Below are 19,836 nucleotides of genomic sequence, written 5' to 3'. Positions count from 1 at the left end.
ATTTTTTCAGCACATACTCGCTTATTTCAGTTTATGCACTTTTTCAAATGACTGTGATGACCAGAATTCCCATCAGTATTTATTTGAGATTCTAGATTTCAGTAGGATTGTTTCTAGATTTCAGTGGGATTGATTTCAGATCTAAGTGAGATTGATTGTAGATTTCAATGGGATTGATTTCAGATCTCTGAGATTGATTGTAGATTTCAGTGGGATTGATTTCAGATCCCTGAGATTGATTGTAGATTTCAGTTGGATTGACTCTAGATTTCAATGAGATTGATTCTTGATTTCAGTAGGATTGTTTCCAAAATTCAGTTCATACATTCTTTCCCATCACAATTGACTTTATCCGACCAAAACTAGTTGCATCACAAAAACATCAACTCATGCTCAAATGCATGCTGGCATTTACTTAAATTATTAGACCTATTTTTCACATTTTTAACAGTTTAAAGACAAAATAAACCATAACTATATAGTATTTATTTTTACATAATATTTGTAGTTTGTGACCTTAAATTAGATGGAAAAATTGTAGGGACAGTGTAGTGGTTAACTTGGACGCAAAGACAGTAGCCTGACTGGCTATAAAAATTGTCACACAAGATTTTGTTGATATTTAAAATGTCACTAGATCCCAACTGAATTTTTTTAGTAGGTCACTAGATGCATAACTCCAAAGGGATAAAATGAATCAATATTTTTAAAAATATACTTTCATTTTTATGTAAATAATTTACGTCTTAATTTATGGTATAATTAACAGCACATTGTGATTCAGCCAGTGTGACAGTTTTTCAAGTATCCACATTTGGACTTTCACTCAGGCACAGTTAATCTAAGGATTTTAGCTTGTGTCACACCCAGTAGTTTTGTCATCATTAAATGTCGTAGTTCAGCACATAAATGTCATAGTTCAGCAAGTTTCATTAAAAATATGGTCATAAAAATAATTATTCTTGATCTCATGTGGAGCTTGAGACACACATGGTTTGGTTCAACTAGGGAGATGTATGCGATTGAAAAGCTTTTAATTGCTAAACTTCTTTCACACTAACATAAATTGTTATAACTTTGTAACAAGTAGGCCTAATATATCCTAATTTTTTACATATTTTCATACAGTACATTCATTTGCGAACCTCTCAAGATCTCTGGATAAAGTATGGTTGAGGCGCTGTTTGATTATTTCATGTTCTGTGTTTGTCCATTTGAATACCAGAGCAATACACATACAGAGTAACGGACACAGTAACAACGAAGAACATCTCAGAACAAAAATCAAGCCTCTTGCTTGGTTACAACTTATTACAGTTGTTACTTTTTGCAGACATAAAACAGATATTAGAACCAAAAAAAAATATGGCCTTTCATCACTTAATCGTGGTCATTATACAAAGGTACCTTTACCACCTGTTCAGAAATTGGCACACCGCTATCATTTTGCACTTTACAAAAAACAGTTTCAAAAGTATGCCTTTATATTTTCAAATCTTGATATTTTGGGTCATTAACGTCAAAACAACCATTTAAATAATTAATTTATTATATTAATTTTAAACTGTTTGTGATTTATAGGTTTTTGATGAAGAGCAGTGTTTGTAGATAGGAAATTATCTAGACAATTACGCTGTATTACAAACAAACCAATTACATCTGATTTGTTATTGAGAATTTAGGTAGTAGAGATGATCATGATGAACTATACTATGTGAACCTGTTGTAGTGCTGATCATGATCAAGTTTACTCATAATTTGTATGTGTACCTGTGGTAGTGCTGATCATGATCAACTTCACTCATGTTTATGTGAACTTGTGGAAGTGCTGATCGTGATAAACTTGAAAATACTCATGATGTTTTATGTGAACTTGTGAAAGTGTTGATCATGATCAACTTTACTAATAATTTGTATGTGAACCTGTAGAAGTGTTGATCATGATCAACTTACTTGTGATGGTTTGTGTGAACATGTGCTAGTGTCATTTGTGTGTGTTGCACATAAAAATGAACAAACTTGAAGTACAGTATGATATTAAAAAAAGGAAAATACAACCAAGTTTAAATTAACCTTAATTATGGTAAAGATATTGTTTTATGTGCAGGTTCAGACAAGTCACTGGAAGTGTTTGACATGAACGTTGGCAAGAGCATACGAGTTACAAATGACGTGCATGAGCGCACAATACATGTTATCAAACAAAATCAAGTAAAGTATCATTGTGGTGGCGCTGTTATAGTAATGTCATTTTCAAAATGTCTCTCCTATTCTCTTCTTTGCAGCAAACTTTAAACGCCATTTGTTTGTTGTCATGTGTTTTTAGATTTATTTTTAATAAAAAAAAGATTTTTATAATATATTAACGATGCATACATTAATTACTTTCTTAATGCTCCTTCTTCCTAATTACTAATTTCCTAAACACGTTAACTCTAAATTATAGAACTTAATTTAAGAATTGTACTGTATAAAAGCCAAAAGTCTTTATTAGCTTAACAAATTGTGTCCATGTGATAACAGACTTAAGTCTTAAAGTATTGAAAAGTAGTTACTAATATAGGTTATCAACCTCTTGCATTCAAGAAGTCTTTTAATACTTTATCTTTGAACTCGTTTTTATCCACACCTAAAGTCAATGGTATTAATATAACTTAAGTTTTTCATTTGTCTTTAAGCTATCATGACATGATTTTTAAGTAATTATTTCAGAAAAGGTAAACTCGAAATCGAAGCTAATTAGTCGAGTCGAGTGGCCGAGCGGTTAAGGCAGGGGCGCTGCAAATCATAGCCACAGATCAGAGCTTAAACCCACAACTTCTTGATTGCTCTAACCATTGCACCACACTGCCCCATTGAATTGGAATTGGAAAGTTTTATACCTCAGATATTTTATTAAGTCATTTATTTTTCTTCCTTTTATATAAAGTTCCTGTACCAATGATTGGTTAAAACTTACCCATCACCCATTGGTCAAGTCAATGTACAATGTATACTCTTTTTTCTGAAATAAAAAAAAAATTATTAAAAAAATAACATCACCTGATTTTAAAATTAAGAATGCACTTACTATACATTATATCAAATTTTTGTACTTAGTAATAGATAATAACTGAAATTATAAATACTTTGGCAAACAGTCTCTTCCTGATAGACACTCCTAATGACAACTTATTAAATTAATTTATAATAAAAAGCTTAATTTGGCATTAAACTGAATATTGCTCTTAATGTACTAGTAAAATATTAGTAAAGATGCCAAATTTTTGATAAACAAATTTAAAAGATGGATAATCTTGGTTATTCATCTATATCTTTGCCTTGACTATTCCAACCAAGAACAAGTAGACATAATTTGCTGACCGGTCATTCTCTAAAGCTCTGTCTACACCACCAAACATTCTCTTACACAGATCCATTCTTATGGAATGCTCTTCCACAATCAATCAAGAATGGCAACTCTATTGAAATCTTCAATCAGTTGCTGATAACCCATCTCTTTCGCATGGCATATGAAATGATGTAATTTCTACGTACCTATTGTAGTTCAAGTCTGTAGGGGCTATACAAAAGACAATTATTATTAATTATTATTATTATAAATCTGTCAAATAAAGTCAAGAAAAATTGACCAAGAATACAAATCTAGACAATCAAAAATATTCAAAATATTGAAGTGATCCATGCCTTGTTATATAACAACAAATATTTCATTTGAATATACAATACTGTAAGTAACAGTTTCTTTCATATGTTCTTTTTTCAGGGTTCAGCATATGTAACTCATCCGTCATCAGCTTACGACCTCTTTGCGACATCAGCCATTACTGACGCCATCAAAATCTGGGACTTGCGCACGAACAGGTACTTTTAATTCTTTCAATACCACATCCAGGAGGGGGGAAGCTGCGCTGAAAACTTACTCCGACAGACTTAGTAGCTGAATGATTGACAGCTTTGATTGATGTATTCTGTTCTGTTAGGTTGAAATCATCTGGGTTATCGTAATGGTGTCATTATCAAAACATTTCCCGTGGAGTCGTTTTGCGTCATGAACATTATTGATGTTTGCTTTTCTAATAAAAAAAAGTTGTCTGAGTTTGTAAATGACAACAATATGTCACAGAAAAGCAAGAAATATTTGTTTTTTTATTTTTAAAAATTAATCTTTTTAATTATTTTTAATCTCAAAGTACATGATGAGCATTTTTCATATAACGTCTCTACCGGCAACTTGTTATCATTCTCACAGATGTTCTCATCTTCACTGTTTATAAATTGATTAATCTTCAGTATATCATTATTATCACTGTACGTTTTGGAATTTCTCCTATGCCTGTCAAATTGATAATAATAATGTATTATAATGTAACTACTTTAATTGTTGTGAAAACAAATCAACATGTCTGAATCCAGTGTAAAAGGAAATTAAAAATAACTTTTCATACAGTCGCAGACAACTGCCTTAGGCCCTTTTCACACTTGTTATATGTTTCTATCAGATCTTCTTTCCAACATAGACAAGTGCAATTAAATGCTATCATTAATAATTACAAACTACTTGTCTGGCTAATGTCTACGAATTAGGAATCATATTTTAAAAAAGGTCATGAAAACCATGGCATAACCTTTTATTTTCCCAACATGAATATTTTTTTCTATATGCCAACATTCGTGTTGCTTTGTTAGCTATAGTCTACACTAATGTTGTTTTGTTGGCTAGTCCAATATTAGTGTTGTTTTGATAGCTATAGTCTGATCCACACTATTATTTGTTTGTTGCTAGAACAACAAGGAATTCCATATTATTTTTTGAGGGACAATGTCTTCAATTGAATTTCTGTTTTTTTCATGTTTTATTATCCACTTCTTAGTAGTATTAATACTGCTGCTTAGTAACTTACTTCCAAAAACATGTTGCCGATACTCATACCCACGTTTGGACTAGGCCACTTTCAAGCATCCCAATTAGTTATGTTATAGACCTAACAGTGATTTTCCACAAAAGTGTTTTAGACCAATTTATCTGAAACAGCCGGTATTGTGATAATGTTTACAATCACATTTTCAGGTCGTATAGAGGTCAAAACTATATATTTGTAGGACGTTGCATCAACTAGTTTTATGCAATTTCTACCTCCTCTCTGATGGTCGGCCATCCATGGTCTGTCACAAATCACAGATTGATCATTTTACTGATGATATATATTCTTTGATTATACTTATAGTTTATACCCTTGAAAATTTGAATCTTTAGTTTTCTTTCCAATTAGAGTCAAGCTGTAATTGATTAAGCGTAGTAATCTGTTTATAATCTTTACGGATTGAACCTGTGATTGGTTATTGTTCACAGTCATCTAAGCGACCACACAAGCACGCAAGTCTTGTGAAAGGGAAATCATCTCCCGTGATGATGACCTGCGCTATTTATAACCACTTCCTCTCGCTGCCAAGTTTAAATACACAGCTCTTAACTCTTCTTCCTTTACCCGTATTTCTTCCACGCTATTTCCTAAATGTGACGACAAAGGGGTTGGGCTGCTTAATTGATTGTACAGCGTTTTTGCAATAATTTCGTGAAAACTTATTAGATATTGACAGTTACACTTCTGACTGATGTGTATCTTTCAACGGTTTTAATTCCTGTATTAACTCTTATTTAAATCTTATCTAATATAAAGTACAAGTTACTTTATTTGTTTATTAAATTTATTTTTTAAAATTGTTTTCAATCATTTTGAGATGGTAAACATTTTCTAATGCCAGATTAAACTTTTGGTTTAAGATCAAAATCCTTGATTATTTATCTTGCATTTTGAAATAAGATGAATGCAAAGTGCCATAAACTAGGTTCTAGCCTGTAATGAGTAAAGATAAATATTTTGGCACATATATGGCATTTCATACGTTCTACTGGTGGACTAACATAAAAAAGATAATAACTACTGACCTTAGACAAGTCTAAGAGTGCCACTGTTATGCATTTACCAATAAAGTATATTATTATAATTCATGAATATGTGAATTAAAAACAAACTATTTAAAACAAATATTATATTGTTTGTTTTAATAATCAAGAGAGAGTGATATACTGAATGATCTCCTGTCTCCTTCTAGAAGTGCAACTCCCCTATTCTTCTTCTTCCATTTAGGAGCAAACTTCATTGTTGAAGGCTACTGCTCCACTGGCTCTAGCTTTTGTAATTTTCATGCAAACGGTGTGTGGTGCATGCACAGTTACATTATCTTTTTTTTTTCAATCAAGATTTAAAATTAAAAAAAATCATTTGATTAGATTTTTTGAAAATATTAATTTTCTTGAAGACAGTATAAATGGTTATTCTATAGTTTTTGGAGGAAAACTTTTCTATTTTTTTTGTTTTCTGTAGGAAAAATGTACATTTATAATAAATTACTGTCATTTGTTAACGTTGTAGTATAAACAGGCCTTAAGACTCGCGTTATTTTATCTCACATTCTTCAGTGGATCTTCTGGTATTACAATAATTGAGAACTCAACATACTTTAAGCAAATTAATTAATTTTAACTTATAAGCACAAAAATGACATTAATAATTAATATTTTTAGACATTTTGATCACATAATTCCATAGAGGGGAAAGTAGTTCATGACACAATTCACAGTGTAGAATTCTCAATTGGATTTTGCTAATTGGCATGATGTTTAATTAGCAAGACGCATGTTTATCACATAATGCAAGGGATAACAAGTGTTGATATGAGACACATAATGACCCCATTTAACACTGTTGATTTGACAAATACGCTTCAATAAATGTAGAGTAAAACTGTTGTTGACGACTCTAATATTAGACACCATGATGAACCATATTCATGTATAATCAAAGAAGATTACCTAGAAATTAATCTTAGACATTTTTAGTACTTGCTTTTGTAAGATACACATCTCACCCCAGTTAACACCTTGAGATTTTTAGCAATATATCTCGGTATCTAAATCTTTTTTTAAAAATACATCAAAACAATTCACTGAGGAAAATAATTTTCATACAAAAAAATAAAATAAATTAAATAAATAAATAAAAATAATTAAAAAAATAAAAATAAATAAATCCAACAATTGTCTCAAAAGGTAAATGTTAGTATTATACATTTGTGATACAAAGTATCACAAAATATGTTAATGAAAACAGCAAAATACCCACTTTCAGTTCAATTCTGTGTTTGGAGGGTCTCTGGTGGGTGGGAGAGAGAATGGCTGATATGGCCATTCATGAGAGTTAAACATTTCCCACCAGTTTAGAGGTTTTACCTTTGAGCTGATCTGATTTTTTTGGACTTTAATAGGTCACATGATGTGTTTGATGCACATTTTCAAGTTGCATATCTATTTTTGGATTTTATACATTATTAGATTTGGCAATAACCACAAATTCACATAGTGCTACGTGTCAACATGTAGCATAGGATGAAGATGCACATTTTCAACTCTCGATGATGTCATATCACTCAACCATATCACATCACTACCATATTTGGGCACATCACACTTTTTTTGTCAAACTAGTTTGATAGTGTAGACAGAGCTTTAGACAACCAAGGAAAAGGAATTGTTCCCATAATCAATTGAGTCACTGCGGTCACTTCCTGCGATACTAATCGATTCCTTTATGGCATGTTTCTAATTAGAATATTTGGTGATGTGGTAATGTTTTCCAAAAAGCTGCAACAAGTTTGGAAAGATAGGTGGGACAGTGGTAGGAGACATTTTGTACCTGCAGCCTAAAATTATCACTTTGAGTTCAATGTAAAAACAACCTTTTAGGGGGTTTAGACCAGAGACAACAGATGTTTCTGCATGATATTTTTAGTGGATATGTTAGCCTACTGAACTTAATACATATTAATAGCGATTTTGTGTTTTCTGGACGCAGCTGTTTAGTTGAAAAGTCTTTCTGTGCATATTCTCATAAACATAAGTATGCACAGTTTGACTGTGACTGACTTGAATTTTGTGGAATGTCTTAAAACCGAATGTTTACTATTATATAAATAATGAATGTTTATGAGTGCAATGTTACAATTAATTTCATGAGTGTGAAAATATAATTTTATATTTCACAGAATTTTTTTTGTACAAAATAATCGTTAAATATTGCTATTTCCCCCATGAAAATGACAGGAATCATACATGTTTTAAAATGACAGGTAGCTTTCTTAGTTGATTTCACTTGCTGAGTTGGTATAATAGGCAATTATTAACTTTGGTGGTAGTTGTAAGCCTGAACGTACCTCTGATTATTTTTAAAATACCTAAATCTCTTTCTTTAATTCTTCCGACTCTTTACTTACTAAATTAATGCTAGATTATGTATTAAAGTTATATAATTTTGGCTTCTTGAGTAATACCACCTTAAATTCTCCAGACCCTATGGTGCCTCATACTCCTGTTGTTGGCCTTTTCAATGACGGAGTATGTTTTCTATTTCTTTCACTCAACCTTAATGAATTAAGATGGGTTTAATTCAAAATTAACTTTGAAATCATCATTAATTGTGCATTATTTTCTACATCTGTTTAATTTAATTCGAACAACCCTTTCTATGGGAAATGAACGTGATCTCAGAAAGCTGAAACTGAAGTTAAATTGAATTTACTTTAGGACGTTGTTGTTTTGAACCCGATACTCTGGTGTCTGTTGGTGACGGGACTGATGTAGGAATTTCTCCTGTCAGACAGACAGTCTAAATTGTGTCTGTCACCATTGCAAACTATATATTTAGTGATTTACATCGGAATGTTACATTTTATACATGATTTTTGGAGGAAATAATGGTATTTAAAAAATTATTTTGTAAACGGTACATTAAAATCAATTGTAAAAGAGAATGTAAATATTGAGAGGAATATTGTATGTAAAACATCTCCTGTTCATTTAGGAATGTACAGTATATGATTCAGCCGTCCTGTCAATTCTCTGCATTGAGCCATATTTTACAGTAGGCCTACTGTAGTACCTATTTCCAAAAACAAATATAAATTTAATGCTGCCAACTACTTTAATGTAAGTGCGGTCGATGTCACGCGCGACTTACTAGCTAAGTATTTGGTCCACTTTGATACTAACCACTGTCGGTCAAGTGTGACAATGGGATTTTAGCGCCTCGTCTTTCAGTATAATCATATTTCCTGTCAGGTACACTGTCCGGGTACAGATACCATGTTAACGATGATGTGGTAAGTTGTAACAGTGACAGACGATAGAACACGTTTTAATCTCCACCTTTGACTTATTTTTTCTCGCCCAAAGTTTGGTTCAATGCACTTTCTTTTTACTTTTTTTTCTGATAACCTTTCTGATTTCCTGCGTTTTCACTTCAAATTTTTACCAAAGGTGTTTGTAAATAATATACAAATAATGAATGTATTATGAGTGCAATGGTACAAATCATGAGGTGAAAATAGAACATGGAATTATTTGTTCCATTGCACGAATAGTATAAAACCATAAATTATTTCTTTTATTCAATTATTTCACTGTAAAACATGAGGCTAGCCCAATTGTTATTTTAGTGTCATTTTGTACCATACAATGTAACTAGAATTGCCGAGTTTCATGTTTTACAGACAATAACAATTTTGTTGGTTTTGTAGGTGTGTTAAGAGACTTGAAGGGCATCAGAATCGTGTTCATCCGTGTGGGCTTGCGTTCAGTCCGTGTGGAAAGTACATTGCAACTGGTTCAGAAGATAAATCGGTAAGTTCTATTATATGACATAACCAATGAACTTTCTTCTGTTTAAAAATGTTGAGCCTGATTTCAACTTGCAAAAAGAGAGAGAAAAAGGAAATTTTTGAGAGACTTGAAGGGTTGTCAAAAGATAGAGGGCACTATATTTTAAAAAATTGCATCTAACATAGAGGGAGCTATTAAAACAAATCTTGTGCATCATCTAAATTAATACTGAAGTCCATTGTGTTTTATAACTGTGTTGCCAATGCAATTGTTGCTCATGATGTAGGGTTTGGCGCCATACATGTTTTAAGTAAAAGTTGATTCTTACCTTCTCAGGTGATACTCAGTACATCTGTATAGTTTTGTTTTCCTTTTAGGATTTTTTTTTCAAAATTGATGTGCTATTTCCAAATATGGAAGTGATATGCACAAATGGTAGTGATATGACATCATCATGTCCATATATGGCACATCACATTTTTTTGTCACATGAAGTTTTGATAGTGTAGATAGAACTTTAGTTTAAAAGAAAAGGAAATGAGGAATAGATGATTTGCAATTGCAAACCGAGATAATTGTCATACATTGAACCGAGAAGGATCATTGACTTGAAACAGTGTAAACATTTTTTTTCAATCCAAGGAGCTATTTTATCCAAACCATTAATCACATTCTATTTATTATCAGCCGTGTCAAAACAATTATGAATTTTACCAAGAAACTACTGACTTATGGTATCAAATATGACGTACTGTCACAAGTCTGAAGAATATTGATATTAATAATGAATTGCGAACATATTTGAATAAAAAAACACCAAAATATGCTATAACTTAGTTTCAACAAAAAAAAGATTAATCTCATCATTTTTCCTCTCTGAAGCTCTTTCTACACTATCAAACTTTATAATGACACAAAAATGTGATGTGCCCATCCATATATGGACATGATGATGTCATATCACGACCATATTTGGGCATATCACTACCCTATTTGGGCACATCACACTTTTTTTGTCAAACTAGTTTGATAGTGTAGACAAGCACTTACCACTTTCACATGTTCAATCCTCTTTGTCTTCCTATCTTCTGCATCGCATTGCGCATTGCTCTTTGGTTTTTCTAATGTAGCAACTTACACCACCACTAAACTTTTTATTTGACAATGTATTAGTATAAACTAAATCTTTTACAGGATCTAAGAAATATACTTTAGTTTGTATGTTCTAATTGTTAAGCGGCATGCATTAAAACATAGATTAAAACTGAAATAATATACCATATACCTTACAAATGTATCAGTTTCGCGAAAAAGGAAAAAATAGTTCTGTAATATTTCAATTGCAATATGATTTGTATCGTATTTGTCAATCTCAAATTTATTCAAAATTGATAACATATGTCCAACATTGTATCATTGATACCACCCTGCCAGAGACAAGTTTTCACTCATCCTTATAGTGTGATTATTCAACTCTTTGACTGTCTGATATTTTTTCTACATGTCTATGACCTTTTTAAATCAATGTTCAATCATTTAACTTAATTCTTTTTAACCCGACATGAACAATTTATATCAACTATCAGCTGTGGGTAGATGAAAAATGCTACTGGAACATTTGTTTATTGTATATTAAACACAAATAAGACTTGTCTATTACTTTGAGAGAGTTGCCTCTTGTATCAGATTGACGCATTACAATTATATATAACTAACAATAAAATTAAAAGTAGAAGAAGTTTTAAGGGAGGCTCCAAGAAAATATTTTTGTGTCAAATTGCTGGGTGTTAAGGCAACAGCCAACAATTTCGTTCCAGTTTACACAATTTTTCTGTGTACAAAAAAACTCTAGTTCCTCATTCAAGACGAGTAGGGGTTACCCTGGTGACGTGTTTACAAAGCCCCTGTGTTGAGAGTTACCACTTATCTGATGGGACAGCAAATTATTTATTATCAGTAATCTGTCCATGTGACTTAAGATATAAAGTAAAATAAGGCCTAAGCTACGTTTGATTTCTTTAAAAAGTGACAATAATTTATAAATTTTGAATTATGTAACTGCACTTTTTTTAAAACATCCTTCCCAATAAACTGTGACAGTGTATTTTTTGTGAAGGGGAACTTGTGTGAGCACTTCTTCTCAGGTGATGCTAATAATAGACCAAGCGTCTGGCCAAATTTGGGCACTGTCACTATCGTCTGGTTAATGAACTGAGCAGAGTGATGAAGTAAGAAAGTTGAATATGCTGCGGAAAGTTTTAACAACAAACAAAGTAGTTTGTCATGCATAATGTAAATGCACACTTGCGTTTGGTTTTGATTGGAATCTGAGGAAATTTGATTAGGCCATCTATAGACCAATGGCAGCTACAGTGTAGCGTCTACCATTAGACGATCCTCTACTCGTTTCTAGTATCTTTATCATGTACACAGTACCAATGGCTAGAGTATTTTTAAGGTCGAGGTAATGTGTGTGAAGTACCTTGCCTAGTGATACAAACATGCACATGCATACATTAAACATTATATAGATTATCCTGTAATTTGCGAGTTACTTGCTGAATTAAAAATAACTAAAATACTATATAAAATAATTTTTAAAAAGCAGTTTTTTTCTGTCTTTTTCTGTTTTGTCATCTTTGATGTTTGAAAGCTGTTTACTTTCATTTGAAAGTGGTTTGATTTGAATTCTCTGTCTTTCAAAAGTCATAATATTAAATAATATATAAATATTGTTTGTAATTTCCAGTTTTTTGCTGAAGTAACACCAATAATCTTACAGAATTTCATTGTAAAATTAAAAAAAAACTTTACACGAAAGCACAGTCTTTTTTTATCAGTTAATGATAATTCTATCAACCATTTAAACATATTGATAATAAGGATAGACAGTAGGTGGCAGGAAATTGTATTGGCGTAAAGATTATGTTTTTTGACTGAGACCAAAACCAAACTTGTCAAAAGCTTTGTATTGATGATAGATACCTGTGTGACAGGAAGTAATATGGCATCAAAGCCAAGCACATGTCCTTTAGACAGGAAGGTGTGAGGACGAATCCTTGCGTAATTTTTATTTTTATATTTGCCAAGTCACAAGATAACTGTAGGCAGAAGTTCAACTACCTTTTTTATTTGATATTTTTCATTTCATTTATTTATTGGACCTAGCAAAAAATAGCAAATAACAATAAAACAGGCCATGAAAAACAAGAGCGACCTAGGCCACTATAACTACTAGATTTTATTTTTTCAATTTATTTTTTCTACCATCCACACATGTTCAAGATTCAAGATATTAATGTATATTGACTGCTTATACAGTTAGTTTGGCATATTTGATGTCTCACTAATTTTAATTTCTGTCATAAATAATATCCTTGTGTAATTTATCTTAATATTTGCCAGCCAGAAAGTAATTGTAAGCAGTTTGTAATTTTTTTAGCTCAACTACTCTTTTTTGGATTATTAAATTTTGGCCAGCATCCTCATACCTTAATCTTATTTGAAGAAGTGCTTGTTGACAAATATCAAGATATATTGTCCTCTTGAAAAAAAAAATGTTTTTGTTGAATATGCCATCAAATAATCGTTTGACTGAAATTGGATCATTAAAAAAAAATGTATCTGAAGAAACTGTAATTTAAGCCAAAAATAATTGGGTTTTTAGTTAAATTAAACATTTATTTTGTCTTTTTATAAAGGGAAAATTATTATTTTATTTTTGGAATGTCAATGACTTAAAATTAAAACTACAACATGGCCTTTTCAAAGTCTGATTTTATAAATAATTCGTAAAGGACAATATTTAATAGATATTATATTCTAATGTATATTTATTTTAATAATTAATAATTAATCTGTTATTACAAGAAATGTGTAGAATTTGAATTCAATTATTCAAAGCAACGCTTATGAGATTAGTACATCTACCCCTAAGCACCTTTTTCCTGGTAGACCGATGCAATTTCCATTCTCTGTTTGAAGGAAATATAAAAGCTGATTACATTAATACGTTTCAGATGAAAGCGTTTAGCAACCATTACTGTAATTTACCTCAAAGAGAAACAAACAAGTTTTATTTCCCAATAGAAAGTGTTTTAATAGTGTGTTCACACAACAGGAAGAGTCTAAACTGTACCGTTGTAGTTGAATTCCACTTAAGGATGGCAGTAATTGGCTGTGGTTCTGAAAGGGTATTAAATAGGTTTCCGCCTTAGAAATAAGCAGGCTAAGCTCATGGTGGGGCATAGGTGTAGCCGAGAGACACACTTCCTAAGCCACCTTGTGGAACAGACTGCGTTCTGACACAGAAACTGCTAGAAGGTTGAATGATGAAGCTTAGTAATTGAGCATTAAACAAAAACAATAGCATATAGTCTATTCTACCTTGATTTTGGCCCAGTAATAGTTTTTCTTTTTTGTGTATATGACACAGTACAAAATCAAATCAAAAAACAAAACTAGACATGAAACTCGTCACTTTGACGAGTTAGTTATCCGCACCACGACAAACGCCACGTGCACGTCATACGTTGGAATATTGCACACAGATAAAGATTATGGCATTATGACAAGAACTGAAGAATATGACATGCTGTTAGTGCTGAATTTTGTGTCATATAGTATATACATGCAAACAGTATAAGCTGTATACATATTACATACAGTGTAGAATAGGTGAAATTACGGGACCCGCCATTTATTCCAATTTTTAACATGGCGACGGTATCAAAATGAAACACTTAGATAGCAATTTCAGAAGGAAATTATCTCAGGAACAACATATTAACGTGTAGAAGAAATTTGAATACGTAAAATATAGATGCGCACCCTTTTAAATGTGATGAACTATTACGCAAAATATGAAAATACGACTTTTTTTATTCAACTGGCCATATGATGACGTCACAACATCCGATTGGCAAAATGTTTACATGAATTCGTATCTACAATCCAATAGCTTCCAGAAAACGTTTTAATCGTGATTATCACATTTTATTCTTACGAGCTATTACAGATTAAAATTTACTGTAAAGATGAAATTAATGACCCACGTAATTAAAATTTTTAGGCATGATGACGTCATAAAAATTAAAATATTTTTATCTCATGCTAAAGAAAGTTGATTGACCTACACAATATATAAATGTAGGAGAAAAAGGAATACAGATAAGCGCGATGCGCTCCATTGAATGTGATGAGCAATAACGAAAGAGACAAAAATCCTATATTTTACATTCGTGTGGCCATACGATGACGTCACAATGTTTTTTTAGCCTTATTGATGCATGATCCGATATCTACAACTCATCAACTTCTAGATTTTGTAATAAAAATAAACGGTTAACGGTTTACTTTAGAAACTATGACTGTTTAAAAAAAGACATAATTTTGACGATTTTTTAAGCTTTTTCATAAAAAACGCGCACGAATTGTCTAATTCAACGTGTTCGTATGGCGTTATTTAAACTGGAAAAGGTCTAAATTGTTTTCAAAATCACTGGGAAAGGCTTGAAAAATATAATTCAAGAGAAAAAAATATGTTTTTAACGCTATGTGCGCACCGCGCGCATAAAAAATTGCGCGCCCGTGGGAATTTTTGACATGCTCAAAATGACAAGAAACGCGTAAAAAGTTGATTAGAAATTAATTTTGCGCATTTTGAAATTTTAAATGCGCGTGCGCGCGTAACTTCTTGTCAAACATGCCATTTTTAATCCGTAGAAAGTTTGCCCCTGATATGACTTAAATTTTGTCAAAGTGTCAATACTAAATGACTTTTGGTTTTTAATCTATGATCAATCATTGAAATTCATAAAATTGCGCGTAAGTCACGTTGCGCAACTATGACGTCATTCAAAAATAGGAGGTGCACAACTTCACGTAAATGCCCATATGTTGTCAAAGTTATGAAATGTTATGTTTACACATTTTAGAGGAACACGACTCACAAAAAGGAAGGAAGGAAAGAAGAATAATACAGAAAAAAAATATTGATCTCATACAATTACAAGGAGTTATCCGCTTGGTATACCAAGCGGATAACTAATAAATATATTGCACTGAAAAGGTGAGGTAGTTAAATGTCATATTACATTTTTTTTTTAATACAAAGAAAAACGTTCATTTTTTATCAACTTGGTTATAGCTTCCAAAGTTAAATAAATTCCTTTTTAGTAAATAGTAGTACACCTACTTTTTAATATGTTTTCAGGGACATCAACTTTAGAGCGTATCAACTGTATGCATTTTGTTTTCTCTACTTGATGATGTTTATCACCATGAAAGTTGAAATTGAAGTGAGCCCTCTTGTGATCAAAACTTTTCCAAACTTTATAAAAATTGTAAATTTGATGAGGTTTTTAGACATGAATTTTCTGTATGGCTGGAGAGAAAATCCTCCTAAATAAAAATCTTAAAGCAACTAAAAATCGAATCACTGAATTTTGAAAGGATGTTCATTCACTACCTTTTTTTAAATTGACATTTAAATACCAAACCGTTTTTTATAAACTAACTTTTGTACTTACTGATGTTGATGATGAAGTAGTCTAATTTGTTATTTAACAAATCGGAAACTCTCAAACAAGATAAGTCTTTCATAAATATGTGGAAAGTTGACAACAACCGGAACTGTCCACAACCTTCATTCAAATTATCTAATTGATATAAATTCTTTCTATGAAATTTGTACAAATACCCCACAGTGAAGCCGTACTAATCTGTCTCTTTCTGATCTTTATCTTTCTAACCTTGGCTTTATATGAAATATTTTAGATTATTTTTTTAGTTTGTTAAAGTGCAAGTTAAGCAAGACAGTCCAATATTATTCAGACATCATCAATGACACCACATTCTTGTCACTAATGTAACTACAGACGCAACACTGTGAAATTAATTTAGTATTTTCACTTAAAGATGTATTATCTGTAAACCATTCATAATGTGTGCGACATTTTGACTTGTATTCATGAATAGTTTAACGTAAAGAATTGCATTTACAGATAGTTAATATAAAAAGCAGATGAAACATTTTTTGTGTATTGTCCCCTAAAAACATGAAAATTGAAGATTAATAAAACAAAAAAAAGACTTTGAATAGGCCATTTTGCAGTTTTAATAAAGGTTATCGTTTCCGTTAAAAATAATATAGTTTTCACTTATAAAAAGACAAAATAAACAGTTAAATTCAACCAAACACCCATTGACTTCCAGTCAATTTGACTATTTTTTGCTTAAATATTTTTTTTTTCAATCCAACTTTTGGTCAAAGTTAATAAATATTATGTGATATTAAAATGGCACATTCATCAACAAAATTTTAAAAAATAGTTTTTTGAGGAGACAACATTATCATTTAACTTGTCAGTTAAAAGTTAACTAACAAGATTTACAATATAAATAAATTAAATAATTTTAAAATAATCCAAATTTCTTGAGGCTAAATTTATTTGTTACTTTTAAGCTGTTTACTCTCATATTTTTCTTTAAACACTATTTTTATATACAGTTATTGAAAACCAGACACTTTTGCGACATTTCGTGAATCGATTACATCAGCCATTTTCACATAAAACTTTTGCAAATTTGAAAAATAAGATCGTGTTACAATATGCGTATGCGCTACCTTCGAATAGCGAGCTCTATCCGCTCTATGTGGTTTCGTGAACTGTTACAGTTTTTTGGATTGACCCCGAAAAGTTCTTGAACACAAACAAAGACATTAGAAACACCAATAATTGTTACTTGTTTTAGTTCACAAAACTACACAACCTTAAAAAAAGGAATGGCCCACCCGGCAAATTTTCAATTTAATCTATCCATTTTCAATTTATCAATATTTAATCTATCCATTTTCAATTTATCAATATTTAATCTATCCATTTTCAATTTATCAATATTTAATCTATCCATTTTCAATTTATCAATATTTAATCTATCAATATTTAATTCATTTTAATTTATATCATAGAGTTTCAAACATGTCTATTTTGCACAGTGGACAGGAAAACCCCTCTGTGTATTCCCACCACTGTAACAGGCACTCTCTATGTATAAGTACTTTGCAATTAAAGCAAAGCCATATAATTTCATCATCATCAAGACAAATAATGCATAAACCCTCGGTTCCCTTTCCAGTCATCCCACATGCCAAATAAAAGTTGATAATTGTATTTATGCATTGTGTTGAAATGTTGTAAAAAATATAGGTGTTGAAAAAAATACAAAATGTAAATTTTATTAAAGATTTATACATTCATACGTTTAGAAATAATAGTATATAATAAAAGTGTCTGCGGATAAATGGGAATTTACTATATATAAAAAATAATACATGATTATCAAGTCTAATTTAAATTTGATTTTAAATCATGAATATGTATTATCACAACCTTTGACCTCCAGCGTACTTTCCTATTATGATCCAGAATATTCATGCTAGTAACGTGATATTGATATCACGTTAGCAAGAAGAGCGTTCAAATAGAATTCATTGTGATATAATATGCGTGAAAGGGATTATAATAGGAAACTTGCTGTTAGAAAGGGGCTACCCATTCAACTTATTAGTGAAGGTTATTATCTCTTTGAATCGATTCAAAAACAACTAACTACTACTACAAGTTCTTGTATAGTGCCAATTGAATTGAATGGATCATTACTTATGGTACTGTGGACGCAGATGTTTGACTTTTCAACTACACACATGTCAGTAAGATGCTCTCTCATCTGTCCACCACAGTGGCTGTGTGTGAACTAACATGTTGGAGTAGCCAACTCTCAAAAGATTCGTTAGGTTTACATCAGAATAGTGTATAGAACAATGTATAATGATGTGTCCATGTCCAAAAATAAATCAAGGAGGTCCAAACCTTCCTACCCTACAGATATCTGCATACTTATTTAGCGTAAAGCAGGGGGTGAGATTATACTTCCATGGGATTCTTGGTCATACTGTACATACGGTATCCAAACCGTCCACTTTTTTTTCATTTCATTTCATTTATTTCACTATCATCATCGCAGCCTTAGCTGAATTACAAAGATATTTACATTTTCTCAATATTAAAATTTGTATAAAAGTATAAAACCAATGATAATTATATAAAAAAGGAGGCAATATACACAAGAAATACAATACAGGAACATTCAACAAGTTTAGCATTAAAATATTAAAATAGAAAAAAAAAAACACCTAAAAGGACCAATAAGAATCGCATAGCTGTACTGGGTGATATATAATGATTATTCATTTAGAAGCGAGATAAGGTATGGTATTGCACTTTTTCTATATCTTTCAACTCTGCATTTGGGTTGTTGATACTTTACACGTCTTAGTTTCATATTACTTACATTCTTCACTGGAAACCATTTTCCAAAATGAATACTTTTTGAACAATTCAGAGCAAACTTATAGCATAGATTACGCCTTCTATCAGATAAAGTGTCTAAAGAAAGATCATTGAGTGCTTGGTCATAACATATGTAGTCATTACACAATATTATTCTGCAAGCCCCTTTTTGGACAGATTCTATCATATCACTTTGTTTCTTAGTGAGACTAGAATGCCATACTGGGACAGCATATTCAACACTTGGTCTTATGTAACTCTTAAATACATACATCTACAAGATCAAATTTCGGAAGATTGAACTTTCTTAATCTACACAATATATGCAGACGTCTGCTGGCTTTGGATACAATTTCTTTAACATTACGGTCCCATTTGAGGTTACACTAATCACTACAGCGAGAATGTACAGTACACTATCCAAATATAGAGAAAGAAAAGTATATGAAATACAAATCAACATGTCAAGATTAAAGGTTTCAACATTAATTTATGTCATTATCAAGAATGAAGTATGTCCACAAAATGATTGATGATTGGTTTAAAACACTTTTGATATTGGTTAACATGCAATGTATTTCATTCCTAATGATGACATGATTAATGTACAAATATTTAGCATGGTGGTCACATGTCTTTCAATGTTTACTGATAAATATGAATGATTAAATAATGATACAAAATTAAATAGTATTAGTAAATAAATTAAGTGTTCAGAACCTAAAGCTCTGTCTACACTATTATCAAACTAGTTTGACAATAAAA

The 19,836-nt window shown here is 31.3% G+C and overlaps 1 protein-coding gene across 1 annotated transcript in view; it reads left to right on the top strand.

Moving 5' to 3' along the window:
- Positions 1–19,836, top strand: part of LOC144851531 (WD repeat-containing protein 27-like) — a 111,660-nt gene that overhangs the window by 29,220 nt on the left and 62,604 nt on the right. The window contains exons 19-21 of the mRNA XM_078709044.1: positions 2,090–2,211; positions 3,767–3,864; positions 9,637–9,739. Coding sequence (XP_078565170.1) covers positions 2,090–2,211; positions 3,767–3,864; positions 9,637–9,739 — 323 coding nt within the window. The remainder of the gene's footprint in view (positions 1–2,089; positions 2,212–3,766; positions 3,865–9,636; positions 9,740–19,836) is intronic.

Source organism: Antedon bifida, chromosome 9, assembly GCF_963402885.1.
Source record: "Antedon bifida chromosome 9, ecAntBifi1.1, whole genome shotgun sequence".
NCBI lineage: Eukaryota > Metazoa > Echinodermata > Crinoidea > Comatulida > Antedonidae > Antedon > Antedon bifida.
Note: the sequence above shows the minus strand (reverse complement) of the source record. Positions and strands in the feature narration are given on the sequence as shown.